Raw genomic sequence first — 20,956 nt, forward strand, 5'->3', positions numbered from 1 at the left:
TTCGGGAGATGTGATAGAAGGAAATGAAAATATATGTATATATACAATTTTCTCTTTCTTTACATAAATATAAACGCATTTATATATTTGCGTTTTTGTATTAAGTGATAGAGGCGAGTGAGATCTACGATAGGGGAGAGAGGAACAAAAATATATGTATATATACAATTTTCTCTCGCTTTATATAAATACAAACACATTTTATAAAAGCGAGAGAGGTGAGGGAGAGAATGAGAATGACGAGCGAGATTCACAGGGAGAGACGAACAACAACAGTTTGCTATGAAATACAATTAAATCAAACTATGGTTATAGCATTTAATTTGAATTAAAATTTCGTGTTATATACAATTTTCTCATTTTTATACTGACAAGCGAAACATGCAAACAAAAATAGTAATAGGCCATAGCAAACGAAACTATAGTTATCTAACGGTAGCTTATTTATCTCTTTGCATCCTTGTAAATTTGGGCTGGGTCAGGCCGGTTCGGGTCGAACTACAAATTTCAAGTTAGCTCTGCATTTTCTTCTTCACCGCCTTCACTTCTTCTGAAGTGACTGCCAATATCTTCAAAACCCCAAAACTCTCTTTTACCATAAACCCTGTTCTTCGTTCTCCTCTACGAGATTCTCAAATCTCATAGAGAAACAAGCACCCTTAACTTTTTCTCATCGGAAGTGTAATTACAGCAATTATGACCAAGGTATACGGAACTGGCACCTACGATTTCCGGCGCCACCGGGTAGCTGAGTACCCGGTGGAAGCATTGCCGCAGACGGCGGAGGCTCCACAGAAAATGCTGCCTTCTATGACTGAGAAGCCGCCGGAGTCGAAGCCCGGGTCGAACATACCTAGCTCTATAACCCTTGCTGAGATCCAACGTGACCGCTTGACTAAAATTGCAGCTTCCAATTGGGCGAAAACTGGAGAGAAGAAAGCCTTTAGTTCTGAGCTTGTTAAAGAAATTTATGACACGGAGCTTACTGTAAAAGGTTTGTTTGCGTTTCCCGTAATTTAAGCCTTTTTGCTTATCAGAATGTTAGCACAGTGAATTTTGACTGTGAATGTATTATGTCCTGTTTTAAATAGGAAAAAAATATTTGAATGTGAAATACTCACTTGTGATTTATTTTCTAAAAAAAAAGTGAAGTATCATGAATTCCATTTAAGTCTAAAAGTCAGTCAAGACAGGACTTAAAATTTTGTACTGATAAATAATATAATTGGATATATATGAGGTTCTATGTTGCGTATGGTAATTATGCACGTGCAAATGTGTAAATTTTTGATTGATCATCTTCTGTAATGGTTTGTGTGAAGGGGGGAGAAAGCCGGTGCCATTGCAGAGGGTGATGATATTGGAGGTTAGTCAGTATTTGGAGAATTATCTTTGGCCCAATTTTGATCCAGAGGCTTCTTCCTTCGAGCATGTGATGTCAATGATACTGATGGTCAACGAGAAGGTATGCTGTTGTTGTACTACTGCTCTCATTTGGGTTACTTGGTGTTTCTGGTTGTCTGTTAGGGTGTGCTCAGAGATAGGAAGTGATTTTTTCTTCTTACTTGGTTATTACATAGTCAAGATTCTGCTTGCAGCTCTGCTTATCAGAATCATCGATGTTTTCTTTTATGATCGTGTTCCGGGCCAGCTTGTGCCCACCTTAATTAGTTCCACGAGATACCTCCTACCAATACAAGTACGGGTAATTTTGTTCATCAGGGCTCGAACAAACAAGAAAAATCACCTATTGTTCTTGTATCTGCTGGGATTTGAACCTCATGAGGCTCAACCCATCAACAATTGTTGATAGAATCTCTTTCTTTGTTTTTTCCCTTTTTAGGTATAGATCAAAGTGTTTATTAGTACCTTACTAAGTTGGTGTTGTCTTTTGCAATCGTAATGCAGGAAAATCTGCTTTAGCCCTCCAAATATTGTAACTTAGTGTCTTTACTGTTTTGACCAAATGTGTAAGGTTGACAGCAGTAAACTGTTTACATGACAGATTGAATGCTTGATCCCATCTAAAACTGTTATGTGTGTGTGTGTCTCTCTATATATACACACATACACATACAGCATATATAGAAGTTATATGTATGTAGATATTAAAGCAAAGCAAGTTTCCTATTTCAAAAAAAAAAAGATATTTAAGCAAAGCTGTTACGTACACAAGTAGTGGGTGTCCTGTCCATTATTTTGCAAAAAACAACTTATAATATATATATCTTCTACTAAAATTGTCTTCCTTCTCATAGCATCCTTTGCTCCGCAACACGTATAGAACACCACTTTTCTCCTAACTTTGAATTCTACATTGATTTTCATAGAGCCCTATTGTCACCCCATGCACAAGAGACAATGGTATGATTTCACTGTAGTTTCCTCCGTGTTTGGGGTTTCTCAAGCAACCTAATCAATCCTTAAAAAAGTTTGTGTGTGTATATGACCTCCTAAAGAAGCTTCCACTTTTCAACCTTCCTGTCCTATTAGGGTCTCCTAAAAGAAACATCCAGGGTCACCTTTGTTCCGCCTAATTAATCAGTTAAGCTTGAGACATTCTTGTAGTAATTCGTAACAACAAATAAATTTAGGAAATCAGCTTTCAGCAGGCAAGGTACAACCCCGTTAGGGCTTTTTTCATTTTTAGCTCCTGGCCGATAGATCCTGTGTAATTGTTTATTCACATGCCTATCTCACATCCACTCTTCCACCACTGCTCAGTTATATAAATTTCCAATATAAGAATACCCAACATGCCCACGCTGGTTGGAGGTTTAACCCTGTCCTAACTCCCATCATTTAAATTGTCAAAAGAATCTTACAAGACATTGTTAGCTTTGAATAAAAGCGCAGTTTGTCAAAATCCAATTGAAGCTTAATAGTGGAAATGTTTGGTGAGAATAAATTCTGTCCCCCAAAGCCAAAAAAAAGGACAACATGGAATGAAGAGTTTAAAGAACACAATGAAACAACAATTCATAAGAACAGAATACTTGGAAGTCTTCTTTTACTCTGCACATCTATGGGTAATTTTGTTGCATTGTGCATCTGTTATGTTATTTTCAAAATGGAAATTGGTGTCTCTGTTCACTTTCTTTCATTTCAATAGAAGGGGAGTTGTGTTTGACTTACAAGAAGATCAAAGAAGGAACAAGTTGAGTTTTGGTAGTCAGGTGGTCGTGGGTTCTGGATTCACTACCAGAAAATTTAGCTTCTGTCATGTGCAATGTTTATAAATAAACATGTTTTGAGTCCTGCAAATACTTACGAGTCACTGTTTACCGGATTTCTTTTGCAACTTGTAGTTTCGGGAGAATGTGGCTGCATGGATCTGCTTCTATGATAGAAAGGATATGTTCAAGGCATTTCTTGATAGGGTTCTTCGGCTGAAAGAGGTTTGTTTTTGTCTTGGGCTAACAAATTTTATTGGTTTAATTTTTAAAAATTTCTTAAACTCAATAATATGAGCAATTCTTACTATATAATAATATCTTTTTTTTCAATCTTTTTACTTTTTTTAAAATTAAATATTTTTATTTTTGGTATGAGTTATCACAAAACATTTTGAAATAAGGTAGCTTATGTTAAGGGTGTGTCACCTTCAGGGAATTATTGTCTATTTTAGGTGCTCCCCACAGATGTTGCTAATTCGTTTGTTTCTTATTTCACATATAGTCGCATATAAAATATATGTACATAATCACATTTTCGTTTAAGTTGTGCAAGTGTAGTTTACGCAGGAAAAAAAAATGACAACAACTACTAGTGCATAGTTCAGTAAGAAACAGAGACTTTCCTGCTGTATGTAACTTTACTGGTAATTAGTATCTGTCAAAAACTTTAAGCAATTGTTGAGATCTCTTGCTTAGGATAAAGAAGAATATATAATGGTCAGCATCACCTACTACTTTTTATCTTGATAGATGGCGTGATTTTGCTTGGTATATTCAGTCTATCATGCATATATAGTGTTGTAAAATTTCACGGGAGCTTGTTTAATGAACAACTGGAATGCCAGAAAACTGTTGTTTCCGATCAGCTTGGTCTCCAGGTTGCTGTTTCTTTCTCTTAATTGATCGTCAACATGTGACACATTCATGCGTCTCACATCATGCTAGAATGTGATTGTCACATTGTTTTTCTTTTCTCAAGGTGAACAGACATGAACTGTTCTTTATCTAAGATAACTTTCTGATTGTGTCTGTTTCATTTGTTTGAACAATTGTGCTTTGATAGATTGTGAAAAATTGATTGGTTGTTTATTAGTGCTATGTTACTATTCTATTCACTGCTTTACCTAACAGTTTAAGACCTTACTGCAGGGTAGAAGCTTGACAATTCCTGAGAAAATTAATTATCTACTTTTCATGATCAATGCTTTCCAGGTACATCTACATCCTTATTACCGTACTTACTCTAATTTTCTGATCTATTTCCCAACACTTTGTGACTGACTTTTTTCCTATTTTATGCTTTTATTTCTCTAATTTTAGATTTTGAATGTTAATGTATTATGAATAAACATATGGTCCCTGTTTTACTAAGCATATGAGAATGCTGCATCCATATTTCTTCTTCCTTAGTTTTACGAAATTATTCTTAACCTATGTCAACGTTGAATGTATCTCTGAGTCATATAATCAAATTCCTCACCGTAAGAAATGCACAGTTAATAGCATGGTTGTATTTGTTTATCTCCTTATCTGGTGTCGGACAATGCTTCCCGAGGTTCATTTCTCAACACGGTACAAGCGTATAGCCCAAATCCATCATGAATGTTGGTAAAGCATAATTTTCTTTTTATCTTCACCGATAAAGAAAAACAAATATCTTTTTACCTGCAAGTGTTGTTAGGGTCTGAATTGCTTTCTTGTGTTTTTTTTCCATAGCTTATACAATTACATTCCTATTTTGTTTTCTGAGAATGTTATTGGTGTTCCTTGTTTTTTGGTTTGATTAACTATTTATACTTTTTGTTCATTTAGAGTTTAGAAGACGAGATAGTGAGTAAAAAGGTTTTGAGGTTAGCCGGTCTGCAGTGTTGGCATTGCTTGTCATATGGTCGATTTCAGGTAACTCTTACTATGTTATTAAATGGAGTATAATCTTCCTCATCCATGTTTCTAATTTTTTTATTGTCATTATTATTATTGAGAATAGATGGAGCTCTGTGTTAACCCTGATCTTATCAAGAAATGGAAGAAAATTGCAAAAAGAGCCAAGGAGGCAGCTAAGAGAGGTGAATCTTTTGATACCTCAACCATGCTAGAAGTGAATTTCCTGAGACATTTAATTGAGGAGTTTCTTGAGGTATCAGATAAGGGACTTGTCTGTCCACCATTCTTTCCAGCTTGTTTTAGCAGAAAAATGCTGATGTTTCATTCTCCATGATCAGGTTCTTGATTGCAAAATTTTTCCTCAGCCAGACGATGAGGTCGATAGTGACTTAAATTTCACAAGTGATTTTGAAGGTGTAAACGATGCCTCTGTCCTATATTGTGAACGGTTTATGGAGTTTCTCATTGATCTATTGAGCCAACTGCCAACTAGAAGGTAATAATGCTCTCTGTAGTAAAACAGTCAGATTCAAAATGCCAAGTGCTTGAAAATTAGGAACATGATACCAGTCCATTACAATTTTTAGTTTTGTGTAGTGATATACCGATAAGGCATTTTAGTTTAGATATGTTAGAAGTCTTCTAGAGCACATAAAAACAATTTATGACATTATTTTCTTTTATTTAGTTTTTTGTTGTGCTCCTTTTTCCAAAGCTTGGTGAGTTCTAAGTTTGACTGACATCACTACCATAGTTGTATTTGCTAGTATATAGCAACACCAGATTTATTTAAACTAGGAACTATTTTCTCATTATCGCCTTTTCTATGTGGTTGCAGATATATAAGGCCTGTTGTTGCTGATGTTGCTGTGGTTGCAAAATGTCATTTAAGTGCTCTTTATAGGCATGAAAAAGGAAAGCTTTTTGCCCAGCTGGTTGACTTACTTCAGTTCTATGAAGGGTTTGAAATTGATGACCATTTAGGGAGACAAATGACTGATGATGAGGTGATTCAGGCTCATTATGATCGTTTCCAGTCATTCCAACTTCTTGCATTTAAGAAGATACCGAAGGTCCGTTCTGATTTCTTTTTCTTTTGATGATGATGATGAGCAGCTCTGTATATTGTTTCTCTTAAGATAATGCCATTCTTTGTGGACAATCTAACTGTATCACATCCAATTTGTTTACATCTCTCGCTCTCTTCTGTTTCTGTAGCTACGGGAACTTGCATTGGCAAATGTTGGGGCAATACACAGGCGCGCTGATCTATCTAAGAAACTTTCTGGGCTTACTCCTGAGGAGCTGAGAGATTTAGTGTGCCGGAAGGTTTGTGAATGACTGTTTACTATCTCTGATATATGACGGTGCATTATTTACCATGTAAAGTTCTTCTATATAGAAATTGTAAAGGGTGCAAGTTCATTCACCCGTTTGGATTTTTCCATGAGGAAAAATTTGTGTATACTCGGAATCTACTGAGAGACTAAGGTGCACTACTTGTATTGTAAAAGTTTGTTGTTGGGTGCTAAAGCTGTTGGTGAAGGGAACATAAACCCTACAGTGATATTCTTCAACGGTGTTGAGTAATGTTTGTATGGCTTCTTTTGTTGTACATCGTTCCTCAAATTGTGTGAGAATTAAATTTCAGCAGAAGTTGTGACACCTAGACAGTGGCTAAATCAACTATCTGACTGTTAATGACTCAGCACAGCATTCAATGTTGAAACAACCAAAATGCATATCACTTTCTTATGGAGATGTACTTTTCAAAGATAGATTGACTAATTATCTCTGTAAACCGCTGATTTAATGGCTAGTGGGACTATAAGTTTACAACTATTCTTACTTGTCTTTACATGTTCTCTCTGGTGAAATTGATTTGATTTATTGGGTTCTATTAAAGATGCCAACTCCTCCTCGTCTATTTCCATATTGGCATCAATGCATCTCCAGATTGTTCTTGCTAAATAGTTTTTTTTCCCAGATGATTATACATTTCATTTAGATTGTTGCCCAGGGTTTCTAATAATGATGAACTTGGTTAGTTTTGAAATGATGGATGTTTGTTTCAGGGCATTGAGGTCTATAAGGACCAAAAGAAAGAAAAGAAGATATTTAAGGCACATGACTAGGAACTTCTGGACACCTTATATATCTCTGTATGACAAAAGCTAAAACATGTTTGTTAGAACATATTTTTTTTCATTGAAGTGGATTTCCGATCATTGCTGTTTGATGTGGTCGTTGATCTGTGCACTCCCTGTCTCCCTCTCAAGCAGACCTTGTTATATTTGCAAAGAATATAGATAACTGTTCCTTTTACAAAGAAGTAGACACATTTCTGTTGCTGTATGCTTTGAGAGATATCATGTTGCATGGTGCAATCTTAAACTGCTAAGTCAGTGGTTCGTTGTTGGTGGCCTAGAAAATGCATTTTTTACTTCAAACTTGCTTTCTGGTTATTATTGCTACCTGTTTATTATACCTGCATTTGCTCTCTATTCTCTATGGTAGTTGTACTTGCCTAACTCCACGATATAACAAGAGTAATTACCTCCTGCAAGATTGTCGTTATTTGTCTTATACCTCCGCCTTGATTGCAGCTAAAACTGATATCAGTTGATGATCCATGCTCAAATAGAGTTGATTTCTTAATTGAAGTAATGGTATCTTTCTTTGAGAGACAACAGTCACAGAAAGAGGCCATAAATGCTCTTCCTCTTTACCCTAACGAACAAATAATGTGGGATGAAAGCCTTGTACCGAGCATCAACTACACTGGGGAAGGATGCCTGGCACTTCCAAAGCTCAACCTACAGTTTTTGACACTTCACGACTATCTTCTTAGAAACTTTAACCTCTTTCGCCTTGAATCGACTTATGAAATCCGTGAGGACATCCAAGAGGCTGTGCCACATCTCCTTGCTTATATCAATAATGAAGGAGAGCCAGCCTTTCGAGGTTGGTCGAGAATGGCTGTGCCAGTTAAAGAATTTAAGATTACAGAAGTTAAACAACCAAATATAGGCGAAGTAAAGCCAGCTGCTGTAACAGCAGAAGTTACTTTCAGTATCTCCAGCTACAAATCACAAATAAGGTCAGAATGGAATGCACTTAAAGAGCACGATGTTCTCTTTTTACTGTCTATTCGTCCTTCATTCGAGCCTCTCAGTGCTGAAGAAGCTGCTAATGCAACCGTACCACAGAGGCTTGGTCTCCAGTGTGTTCGCGGCTGTGAAATAATTGAGATGCGTGATGAGGAGGGAATCCTGATGAACGATTTTACTGGGAGAATCAAGCGGGACGAGTGGAAACCCCCCAAAGGAGACCTTAGAACTGTTACTGTTGCGATTGACACAGCACAATACCATATGGATGTTGGTGATATAGCAGAGAAAGGCGCAGAAGATATTTATGGTACATTTAATATATTGATGAGGAGGAAACCGAAGGAGAATAATTTCAAAGCCATCTTAGAATCTATAAGGGATCTGATGAATGAAACATGCATAGTTCCTGATTGGTTGCATGATATATTTTTGGGCTATGGAAATCCTTCTGCAGCACAGTGGACTAATATGCCAGACCTCCTTGAGACAGTAGATTTTAAAGATACCTTCCTAGATGCTGATCATGTTAGGGAGAGTTTTCCTGATTATCAGGTATATATTGTTTTCTTTCTCTTCACCAAAATGCTGGTATGTTCATTATACTCTCTATATCTTTCTCTGTTTCCTCATCTTCTTTGTTCTAGGTTTGCTTCGTCGACCAAGATGGCTTAGAAAACTTGCAACCAAGCCCCCCTTTTAAGATAAAGCTTCCTAGGAATCTCAAAGGGAAAGCTCATGCCATCCCTGGAAGTGAGAATTCTACTACTGCTTCAGTTGATGCTGCAGGCATGCCAGAAGTTCATTCCGAAAGAGACAAGCTCATTGTCGAAGCATATATCCCTCCTGATCCAGGTCCATATCCTCAGGATCAACCAAAGCGGAACTCGGTTAGATTTACCGCGACGCAGGTATGCATCACATCACATCATAGGTCCCTAAATTCTTAAATGCTGTCATCTGTTTTCTCATTTAGCAAAGTGAAATATGAACTGGCTTTATAGTTCACTATAAGTTCAAAATGACGTTATAGTAATAATGAATGCTGTATGGGATTCTTGAGCCAGCCTGCTACTTTCACATCGAAGTGAACATGTGTCATGGGTTCTTCTTTCTTCTATTTTTGTTGGATTACACAAGCGGTTGTGGTATAAGGTTGTTTCCTTCCATCTAACATAAAATCACTTGTTTCTGAAGAAGGCTGGATCTAATATGTGCTTGTGAGCTCATAAATCTTGCATTAGTCAAAAAGTTCGCCAATTTAATTGCATGCAGTGCTACAACCCTCAGATTTCAAGTACAGTGGGACTGACATATTTGCAGATCAAATTTTAAAATGCCTACAAAGTGGACAAGTGCTTGACATGTAATGAAATTATATCAATGTGGAACTTGAATTTGGTTTAGTGCAAATATATTTTACCTCCAGCATGTGATACTTATGCGGAATTCAGCAACTATATGGTGCCTCATTAGGTAAAATATACTTAATTCGGATAAGAGATAAGACGTAAAAACCCCTGAACTACAGTGAAATTGCTATTTACATACCTAAACTATGGGAGAGTCCTATTACTCCCTAAACTTAATTTTTCCACAGCATTATGAACTTTAAATCCCTGGAATTAATTTATTAATATTTTCATATTATTTTAACCCCTGAATTATTTTGGTCCAGCTTTTGTTGTTGTCTAAGTGCAGTTTATGCTGCTGTCCAGTTTTTGGTGGAATTTTTGTTTAGTTTTGGCGCCATTTTTTCTGCAATTTTGCTGTAGTTTTGATCCAACGGCATGAACAAGAAGAACAACTTACAAATTTTATACACCAAATAAATGAAGGGAACCTGTGCAAAATATCAACTTTACAAGTATGATAGCTTTCATAAATGGAGGAAACCTGTGCAAAATGTCAAAGAATGATTATAGATATCAAAACCAGTGATGCAACTTCAATGATATAAATGTAGTGCAGGTGCACTTAATTGTGCAATAACGTCATCCTAATAGACACACTGGGTGTAACAATCCAAATGTGCAAATTCTGTTTTAATTTTTTTCGAGAACAACTTGTATTCTATTCCAAAACAAAAACCAGAACCACAACAAATTACATGTTCCTAATTACAATTGTGGGGAGTACCGGGAAGATCTTTAATCCTATAGCAAAATTTACAAGGAACCTAAAACATCTTTAACTGATTCTAGATCTACCATGTACTCCTGTTTACACCAAAAAAGAAACAAAACTAAGCAGTTAGTTGTTCCACTCAGGATTTTTTTATTTGGCCTGTGACTTTTGTGTTGGTGGGCGTTTAAGTGTGAGATTAGGGCACCTTAAGTTGTAGAGAATCCCAAATTGAGCATAATGAACATAAAGGTTTCATATAGTCGGCTCTGACTAGATAGGGAGTGAGGCATAGGGAATGGTTGATTTAATGAGATTGTATCTGTTTGAAAGGCCAGATGTAAAGCAAAGTAAAACTAATCTGTGCTCCTCTCGCGCTGTTGTTGTCTTTCTTCCATGCGATCAAATCAAATTTCTTTGACTTCAAGTTATTGCTCTCTTTCACTCTCCTTGTAGCTTGTCTCTTTTAAGATTCAAGTCTGATTGCTTTAATTTGGTTTAATAATCTGATTGTCCCACTAAGTTTACTCTGAAATTCTTTCTTTTTTTGACATATGTAGGTTGGAGCAATCATCTCAGGCGTTCAGCCGGGTTTATCCATGGTTGTGGGACCCCCTGGTACGGGAAAGACTGATACCGCTGTGCAGGTTTTGAATGTTCTCTATCATAATTGCCCTTCTCAACGGACCCTGATAATCACTCATTCGAATCAAGCTTTAAATGATCTTTTTGAGAAGATAATGCAAGTAAGATATTTTCTGGATCTTTGATATGAGTTTTATGCATTTAAAATGTGATATTTGCTGCAATTTTTCAATCTTATTGTAACTAATAATAATGATGTTCCACTGTGCAATTACTATAGAGAGATGTGCCAGCTCGCTACCTTCTCCGGCTTGGTCAGGGAGAGCAAGAACTAGCAACTGATCTTGACTTCAGTCGTCAGGGGAGAGTAAATGCCATGCTTGTTCGGCGGCTGGAACTGCTTAGTGAAGTCGAACGCCTTGCAAGGTCCCTTCAACTTCCTGAAGATGTTGGTTATACATGTGAAACTGCGGGATACTTCTGGCTGCTTCATGTATACTCACGGTGGGAACAATTTTTAGCTGCTTGCGCTGCAGAACAAGATAACCCAACCATTGTTCAGGATAAGTTTCCCTTTAAGGAATTTTTTTCTGATACTCCCCAGCCAGTTTTCACGGGTCAGTCTTTTGGAAAGGATATGCGTTCAGCTGAGGGGTGCTTTCGTCATTTGAAAACAATGTTTCAAGAACTCGAAGAATGTAGGGCATTTGAATTGCTCAAGTCCACTGTTGATCGATCTAATTACCTGATGACCAAACAGGCAAAAATTGTGGCAATGACCTGCACTCACGCGGCACTTAAAAGGAAGGATTTTCTTCAAGTGGGTTTTAAGTATGACAACTTGTTGATGGAAGAAAGTGCCCAAATTTTGGAAATTGAAACTTTCATCCCGATGTTGCTTCAGAGGCAGGAAGATGGCTATGCTCGGCTTAAACGCTGTATACTGATTGGCGACCATCATCAATTGCCCCCTGTCGTGAAAAATATGGCTTTTCAGAAGTACAGCCACATGGATCAGAGTCTCTTCACAAGATTTGTCAGACTAGGGATACCATATATTGAGCTCAATGCCCAGGGTAGGGCCCGGCCAAGTTTAGCTCGCCTTTACAATTGGAGATACAGAGAACTGGGGGATCTTCCTTATGTGAAGGAGAATGCGGTCTTTCATAAAGCAAATGCTGGATTCTCATATGACTATCAGTTGGTAGATGTGCCTGATTACAATGGCAGAGGTGAAAGTGCCCCTTCACCCTGGTTTTATCAAAATGAGGGAGAGGCTGAGTACATAGTCAGTGTCTATATGTATATGCGCTTACTTGGATATCCCGCGAATAAGATATCGATCTTGACTACTTATAATGGTCAGAAACTTTTGATCCGCGATGTTATAAACAGAAGATGTGTCCCTTATGACTTTATTGGTCCTCCACACAAGGTAAATATACTTTTTAATCACTTTTAGCCGTATCTGGTTGTTCCAGTGAGCATCTTTATTTGAAATGGAAAGCACAAATTTCTCTAGCTTAGTTTTCTTTGGCATATGTATGCCGTGGGAGAAGGGGTGGTTCTGCTGAAAGCCTGAAACATGCTTTTAAGAGCTGTGGATAGTACCTCAAATGTCATGAATAGTATAACATGTGAGTCTGTTAAGGCTGAATAACCTCAGATGTCATAAATAATGCAAGAATTTGAAGTGTCTGTATTTTGGAATGAATGCTTTCCTCTATCATTTCAACTTTCCTTCCCCAAGGAAGGAACAATGGGGAAGTTGTTAATAAATGACTTATAGTTTCTCACTTCGAATATTTGTTAATTTTTTGGGACAGGTTGCAACTGTCGATAAATTTCAAGGTCAGCAGAATGATTTTATCTTATTGTCTCTAGTCCGTACGCGCTTTGTTGGCCACCTCCGTGATGTCAGAAGATTGATTGTTGCAATGTCCCGTGCTCGTCTGGGTCTCTATGTTTTTTGTCGACGTTCTCTTTTTGAGCAATGTTATGAACTTCAACCAACGTTTCGACTTCTTTTAGAGAGACCTGATTGTCTTGCCCTAAATGTTGAGGAGGCCACATCTTTGACAAATCGTCCTGTTGGAGAAACTGGACCAGTCAGTGTTGTTAGTGGACCTGAGGAAATGCAGGCTATTGTGAATTTTAAGATGCATCAGGTCTATCAGGTACTTTTCTCTGAGTGCAATATATGGATAATTTATTTGGTTGACATGGAAGCCTTAAACAATTTGCTAGCTTAGTCTTGTGGATTTGATTGAAAACCTTGGTTAATGGAAGTAGTCTGATTCCTTTGCCGTTGATATCTGGGGACAGTTGCAACTTTGGGTTTTTTTTTTGCATGAGTTCCTTCGCAAGTAGGCAATAAATAATAATACACTGTAGGTTGGTGTAATCTACTGTGACATGCTTGAATGCCTTCTATGTTCTATGAAACCTAGAGAAGATGGTCCACGGTGGTAGTGTCCCTCGTTAGGATGAAATGGTAGCAATGCGATAAATGTTAACGATCTGTTCCTTCATCCCTTTTTTGTGTAGTCAAGACATTTTTTTTGTGCTTAATACCGTCTGCTCAACTCTACAGTTGAGAGGCCCTTCACTTCTAAATGTTTATCTAAATGCTTCTCAAATTAGAGCTTTTATGAGTATATCATATTTCAAAGCAGGGTTCTAGCAAGTACTCTGCTTATGCACAAATTTATTATCATGTTAATTTATTTTGTTAATAATCTGTTGTTTGACTTGTATCTGTATCTTCTTCACAGGCACGGATGATGAGCCATATTGAGTATCCAGCTCATCCAGAATCTGTCCCCGAGCCAAGTGTTGAGCAGAATGTGATGTCCCTATCCCATAGTATGGATTCTGATAAGACCGCTATGGAAGATGGCACAAAAGACACTGGGCCTTCAGAATCAATGGAGTCCACGAAGGTTCCACCTGATGCTGGAGAGATGTTAGTTGTGGGCCATTCAAATGGAGAGGTTGATGGTGAGAACCAAAGAGTTGATAGTGGTGAACTGGGCACATCAACTGGGTCCATAGAGGCTCCACATGATGATGCAGAGATGTTAGTTGCGAGCCAGTCAAATGGAGAGGCTGATGGGAAGGACCAAAGAGTTGATAGAGATGGAACGGACCTCGAGAACTCCTCGAATGTGGAAAGCAAGATGGAAGAGTAATATGAACTGCACTCCAAGTTTGCTTCTCTAGACCACCATGGAACTTGGTTGCCTGGGAAATGTAAAACTATGATCTTTGATTTGTTAGCGGCCCTATGATGTATTGATCTTTAGGAAGGTTGCCTGGTCGAAAACCAGATATGGTGGAACAGCTGCAAATGCAATGCTATGTTCCCTGCCATCGACTTCCAGAAGCGACATGGTTTAAAATCTACGAGTAATTTGAACACACAGGCTGTGACCTAGTTGACGAATATGTGAAGCGAAATTGTGCTGTCATGGGTGTGTAGTAGCCCATATCACCGGTGAATCTGTAATAGATTATTTGTAACGATTGGAGGTTGTATTGGGCCTAGGCTGCACCAACTCAAGACTTGTTCGTCATTCCTCGGTTGTCTGTTTGGAGAACTCATAATTTGTTGTAAAGTAAATTGAAATGTACAACTGTTCGAATCGCTTGAAACTAGATTTCAAGGGTTACATATTTTGATGTTTAAGTTTTGTTTTACTTGTTAGATCTCTTGCCTCTGTAACTGTATTTGTTTCTAAAGTTTTTGTTGAAAAACTCTGGACACATTCATTTCAATCCAGTTTTTAGCATCTAAACAAATATTTTCATTTTCCCACTTTATAAAACATTTAGTTGGGGCAACCTGAATTGTAGTATATAAAATTTAAGAAAATATCGTATGATGCAATTTTTAGTAGAGTAAATTGATACTTTTTGAGTTCACAATTTGTAATCTTTTCTTTGAAAGATACGTCTAAATGCGTTCATATGATAATAAAATTAATATCATTCGTCTGGTATTATCTGTCAGCGTTTTTTAAAAGTCAATTTGATTAATTTTAAGTCAATTTGATTAATTTTTAAAGTTAAATTAGATCATATCAATTTGATATTTTAAATTAAAAAAATAGATATTCTAAAATTATTTGAAAAATACTATAAATTGCAATTTTTTACATATTAATATGTTGAAAAAATACATTTTAAAATATTAGTTAAATTTTTTTAGCTTGACTCTAAAAATAGAAATCTGACAAATAATACCCACGAAGGGAGTACGTTATACAGTACCAATGTTACACAGCCAACTTTTCTCTATTTATCTTCCTCCAATACAAAGACTAGGTGTCTCGATTAAAAATTAAATAAAATAGGAAAATACTCTATCACTTTCGATTTCGTTGTTTTTTCTGTCTGCCTTAATTTTTATTTTATTTTGATGATTTTTTTTAATTTTAATTTTTCACGTAATATGTTTAATTTTTAAGATTAATTAATATTTTAATTATACTAATCATTTTCTTAAATTTAAAATCAGAAGATCAAAAACTTTTTTTGATCTTTTAAAATTTAGTATTAAACTAAAATCAAACGAAGAGCAGTTAACATTTCAATTTTCATACGTTTTAAGTGTCATGTCAGATAACGATTTTACATGAAAAACCAATTATTATTAAATTTCTTTGTAAACAAATATCCTGGTCAACTGCTTATCCTATGTACACATCATTTCACACCGCCGACGGCCGGCCGGCCACGTCAAATGGTCTGAACGCCGCCCTCAAACAAATGCCTCTTTTTTTTTATAAAAAAACAAATATTAATAAAGTAAAATATATTTTCCCCAATCACCCTTAGTATACTTATATTTAAGAAAACGTATCGGAATTGAAACCTCACCAATAAGGTGAAGTTCAGTAAGCCAACCAACTAACGGCCCGTTTGGATGGGCTTAATAAAAGCAGCTTTAAAAAAGTATTTTTGAAAGTGCTGAAACTTATTTTTAAAATAAGCAGTTATGCGTTTGGATAAAAGTGCTGAAGTTGTTATGCCAAACGTGAAAAGGGAAAAATAGAAGAAAGAGATAGGGTTATATGACATAACAACTTTCTTCCAAATTACAACATAATCCTAACATCTCTTTCTTCCATTTTTCCCTTTTCACATTTGACATAGCAATTTCAGCACTTTTATCCAAACACATAACTGCTTATTTTAAAAATAAGTTTTAGCACTTTCAAAAGTACTTTTTTAAAGCTGCTTTTATTAAGCTCATCCAAACGGCCCTAAGTTATTGAAATTTTTCTTAGTAACATATCTTTTAAAAACTTAAGTAAGAAGACCATTTATTTTGAAACAAAAAAAAAAAAAAAACATCATTTATTTTAAAATAAGAAAAGATGAAAATACTGCTTATTTTAAAATGAAAGTAATAAGTAATTTACATTATATTACTCCAACAAAGTAGGAAAAGGTGGAGGAAAAATCAGTATCAAATTTTGTGGAAAGTTTGGTGTTTACTTAGACTTCCTCTTTTTCCTACTTAATAAAATTCCATTCAAACATGCTCTGTTACATTTTATTTAACTTAATTCGAAGCATCAATCAATTTCATAATAAATATTTATTATTAGTTATATAAGAAATAGTATTACTTATAGCTAATATAATTTAATTTATAGGACTGTTGAAAATATAACCAAAAGAAGGACCACACAATAAATAAAAAAAGAAAAAGATAAAAAGAAAAAGAATAGGTTGAGTGTGTAATTTGCACATTGTACAAGTCATTCAAGAATATTTAGGACTAAGTCAAACATTCATGTTATCGTTTTGATTTATTTATCGTGTTTTGTTTTGATATAATGAAGTTTTAAAAATAAAATTTTTAAGTCTTGTTACTCTTTTGAATTTTTCGATCATACATATTAGACATGTCACGTGAAAAATTAACATTCATTTTTAAGTAGACACGAAAAGAAAATAAGAGAAACAAATTAAAACAAAAAGAACACAGAGAGTATTAAAATAAGAGAAACAAATTAAAACGAAAAGAACACAGAGAGTATTATCATTATTGTGATGTATGACTTCACATCCATACAAAACTATCCTTCATATCTTCCTCTCACATGAAAAACATATTATAAAAAAATTTCAATATAATTATTGAATTTATTTATTTATTTATTTTTAAAATGACCACATGTAATACAAAAAAAAACAAAACAACACTTTCAAAATTCAATATATTAAGCAAAATTAGCCCTTGTAATACACGTCAAATGAACTAAAAAGATGAACAAAACAAACAAACTAATACTGTTAAAGACTTGAAACCAAGTCTTTGGTCTTTATTTTCATTTTCTTCTTTCATACTTCAAAAACAAAACAAAAGAACTTGAGATGAGTGTGAAAACAAAAACATTAATCATACAAGTGTGTACTGAGCAACAATCAATTACAACCACAGATGACAGTATGGATTCTCCTCAAGAACATCTCTCCGAGTTCATGGAGAAGCTAAGCTCAATTCTTACTGATTTGAAAGATGATAAAAGGGTAGTTATGATCAGTAATCCTCATATTCAGAAAGCAATTGAATCACTTGAAGTCGATTTTCGACGTGCCGAGTCTGTGGTGAAAAGCAGCAGAATTTCATCTACACATGATGAGAACATTGAACAAGTGACTCAGACTCTTGCAAGGGGTTTAGGCCTTGTGCTCTTTGCTAGTCATGATGTTGTTGAAAGTAGTAAGAAGGCAGAGATTGAGGTGCTGAGAAGAGATATGATGAAGATGAGTGGTGTTAATAAGACTAATTTGATTATGAGTTCAGATGAATCCGAGTTCTCATCGTATGATCGAGGGGTAGTGGAAGAAGACGATAGAACAACTATAGATGTCGATGGGATAGTGGAAGAAGACGATAGGATAGCTTTAGATGTCGATGAGATAGTGGAAGAAGACGATAAAATAACTCTAGATGTTGATGATGTTGTTGTTCAAATCAAGTATGGAGATGATGAACTTCTTAAATGTGCACTTAATGGATTAAAGTCATTGGTTTTAGATGGTATGATTACTAAAGAAGGGGTTCATCATGAAGATATGATCCCCGTTCTGTTTAGTCGATTGAGTTCAAGTAAAACAGACCACAGATTGATTATACTCCGAATACTACAAGCCCTGGCCGCTCAAGATGATGAATATAAGGTACATTTAGTATTAATTGAGTCTAAATATTGAGAATCATGAAGCTGAATGTTTTGACTGGTTAATTTTCACTTTGTTATGCAGGAAATGATGGCAGAAATGGGGAATTTATCGATACTGGTGAAGTCGTTGGGTCATGATTTGGAAGAGCAAAAAGAAGCAGTGGGGCTGTTAGTGAGTCTATCAGATGTTGCTGCAGTTAGGAGAAGAGTTGGGAGAATTCAAGGGTGCATCCTCATGTTGGTTGCAATTCTTAATGGGGATGATCAAATGTCGTCACATGACGCTGCCAACTTGTTAAATGCTTTATCAGGCAATACTCAATATGCTCTTCATATGGCTGAGGCTGGCTATTTCAAGCCTCTTGTACACTATTTGAACCAAGGTATATTTAGGACACTTCCATCAATAAGCTATTTGATTAACTGTTTACGTAATATATGTAAGCGATTGCAGGATCAGATATGAGTAAGATTCTAATGGCAACAGCACTTTCAAGAATGGAACTCACAGATCAAAATAGAGCTAACCTGGGACAAGATGGAGCCGTTGAACCGCTAGTCAAAATGTTCACCTCTGGGAACCTAGAAGCTAAGCAATCGTCTCTAAACGCGTTGCACAACTTGTGTGCCTCAAAAGCAAACGTTCAACGTCTGATAAAATCGGGCATAATTGCTACTCTGCTACAGCTTCTTTTCTCTGTTACATCGGTGCTCATGACTCTAAGAGAGCCAGCATCTGCAATTCTTGCAAAAATAGCTGCTCAATCGGAAGTTGGCATAGTACTAGTGAAACAAGATGTTGCACAGCAGATGATTTCGCTCCTTCATCTGACGAGTCCAGTAATTCAGTGTCACTTGTTAGAAGCACTTAATGCCATCGCTGCTTGTCCGAATGCTTCAAAGGTCAGAAGAAAAATGAAGGAAAATGGCGCTGTTCGCCTCCTCTTACCATTCCTAACAGAAAGCCGCAATACAAAGATTAGAAATGGAGCTTTAAATTTGATTTACGTATTGTCTAATGATATGCAAGGTGGGGAGCTAATGGAGCAGCTAGAACAAATACATCTGAATACATTGATCAACATCATATCATCATCATCCACGACGGATGATGAAAAGGCTGCTGCTGTTGGCATACTAAGCAACTTTCCAGTGAGTGACAAGAATGTCACAGACATGTTTATGAAAGCAAACCTACTGCCCATTTTGGTTTCCATATTGACATCAACTACTCCAACAACAACACCACATTTACTAGCTGAGAATGTCTCCGCAGTACTAATCCGATTCACCCTTCCATCAGACAAGAAACTACAACACTTGTCTGTCGAAAACGGGGTGATCAATGTTTTAGTAAAGCTCCTCACATGTGGCTCCATAGTAGCCAAAAGTAGAGCTGCAACATCACTAGCTCAACTATCTCAAAACTCACTGACTCTACGAAAATCAAGAAAATCAAGATGGTTTTCATGTGCCCCTCCACATCCTACAGACACATTTTGTCAAGTACATGATGGGGATTGCTCTATAAAAACCACATTCTGCTTGGTAAAAGCGGGGGCAATGCCCCCGCTAGTCCAACTATTGCAAGGCAACGAAAGAGCAGCTGACGAAGCTGCTCTCCGTTGCCTTGCAACATTACAACAAGATGAGATTTGGGAAAATGGGAGCAACTTGTTAGTGAAAATGTCATGTGTACAACCAATTATGAAGATTCTTGAAGAAGGGATTAGCTTAAAAGCTCAAGAGAAATGTCTTTGGATATTGGAAAGGATATTTAGAGTGGAAGCTTATAGAGTAGAGTATGGTGAATATGCACAAGTTGTGCTAATTGATTTAGCACAAAATGGGAATTCATTGTTGAAACCTACGGTGGCTAAATTATTAGCACAACTTGAGCTCTTGCAGCAACAATCTAGTTACTTTTGAGACAAACAAAAAAAAAATCTTCTTTTTTTATCTCAATTATTTGTTGATTGATTGAAATGTTGAAATTTGTATAGTATACAGATAAACTTTTTTATGGTCTCATTGTACAAATTACACGGAAAAAAAAGGGTTAGTAGAGATGAATGCAACTTGTTGTCTTCAGAAAGTACATTATTTTAGCATTTTAGTTTCTTATCAATGTCCTATTATACCGCATTAAAGCCTAACTAATTCATATATACTTATTAAAAAAAAATTATTTTTTTATATATAAACTCGAAATCAAAACCTCTACTTAAAAAACAATCTCTTATTAATTACACAATGGTTAATCTCAATGAATGACTGAGGTTGAAATAGTGTTAGTGACTGATGAATTAAATTTAGAGACAGATAGAAGTTCATAACAATGGGAAGCTGAGATAAAAAAGAGCAAGCAACATGTATTATTTAATTGTATAAATATAATTATTTAATTTACTATCGAGTGTTAAGAAAAAATATTAAAATAATTAAAAATCAATAATTTGATAATAGAAAAATCAAAATTATTATTAAAATCGCTAACCTAATAATTCACTGCGAATAAGCCAATAATTTTTTTTCCATTCAAATTATCGATTTTAGTTTGATTTTAAATGATTCTACAAATAACTTTAGCAAGAACAATCTCTTCTTGTAATTAGAGTACTAGTATTTTTAATTCCACTAATCTTCATATATTAGTGATTATCAAAAATGAAAAGGTTTAAAGTGCAAAGTTGAATTACCTTCGCACAGTCGTAATGATATGCAAATATCTTTCGTTGTACTTTTGAGACATTAGTATCGTGGTGCTTCTGCCATTTAAAATAATAAGAGCATATATACTCTTTATACTAACGATATCCACGAGTGATAATCTTATTCACATATTTAATATTTAATTAAATATTATTTTGATGAATAA

At 35.8% G+C, this 20,956-nt stretch overlaps 2 protein-coding genes across 2 annotated transcripts; both read left to right on the forward strand.

Moving 5' to 3' along the window:
- Positions 1-297: 297 nt before the first annotated feature.
- On the forward strand, positions 298-14,585 carry LOC101244224 (uncharacterized). Its single transcript, XM_010322394.4, has 15 exons — positions 298-994; positions 1,323-1,465; positions 3,309-3,398; positions 4,326-4,388; positions 4,989-5,075; positions 5,164-5,313; positions 5,399-5,556; positions 5,899-6,133; positions 6,279-6,389; positions 7,667-8,725; positions 8,818-9,081; positions 10,855-11,040; positions 11,160-12,314; positions 12,706-13,056; positions 13,654-14,585. Exons 1-15 carry the CDS (start codon positions 697-699, stop codon positions 14,068-14,070), a joined length of 4,767 nt encoding a protein of 1,588 aa, XP_010320696.1. The 5' UTR covers positions 298-696; the 3' UTR covers positions 14,071-14,585.
- A 2,529-nt stretch (positions 14,586-17,114) lies between these two features.
- On the forward strand, positions 17,115-20,176 carry LOC101243926 (U-box domain-containing protein 44-like). The gene is made up of 3 exons (XM_004229238.5): positions 17,115-18,076; positions 18,161-18,461; positions 18,533-20,176. Exons 1-3 carry the CDS (start codon positions 17,267-17,269, stop codon positions 20,005-20,007), a joined length of 2,586 nt encoding a protein of 861 aa, XP_004229286.2. The 5' UTR covers positions 17,115-17,266; the 3' UTR covers positions 20,008-20,176.
- Positions 20,177-20,956: the final 780 nt, after the last annotated feature.

This window comes from Solanum lycopersicum, chromosome 1 (assembly GCF_036512215.1).
Source record: "Solanum lycopersicum chromosome 1, SLM_r2.1".
Classification (NCBI taxonomy): domain Eukaryota; kingdom Viridiplantae; phylum Streptophyta; class Magnoliopsida; order Solanales; family Solanaceae; genus Solanum; species Solanum lycopersicum.

What these genes read in the sequence shown, in the direction of transcription:
- LOC101244224 (XM_010322394.4), top strand. Translation starts at nt 697, where the DNA reads ATGACCAAGGTATACGGAACTGGCACCTACGATTTCCGGCGCCACCGG. An exon ending in TAATTGAGGAGTTTCTTGAG is followed by an intron (nt 5,314 to 5,398) that starts GTATCAGATAAG and finishes CTCCATGATCAG; the next exon opens with GTTCTTGATTGCAAAATTTT. An exon ending in TTATTGGTCCTCCACACAAG is followed by an intron (nt 12,315 to 12,705) that starts GTAAATATACTT and finishes TTTTTGGGACAG; the next exon opens with GTTGCAACTGTCGATAAATT.
- LOC101243926 (XM_004229238.5), top strand. Translation starts at nt 17,267, where the DNA reads ATGAGTGTGAAAACAAAAACATTAATCATACAAGTGTGTACTGAGCAA. An exon ending in CTCAAGATGATGAATATAAG is followed by an intron (nt 18,077 to 18,160) that starts GTACATTTAGTA and finishes TTTGTTATGCAG; the next exon opens with GAAATGATGGCAGAAATGGG. An exon ending in TGTACACTATTTGAACCAAG is followed by an intron (nt 18,462 to 18,532) that starts GTATATTTAGGA and finishes AAGCGATTGCAG; the next exon opens with GATCAGATATGAGTAAGATT.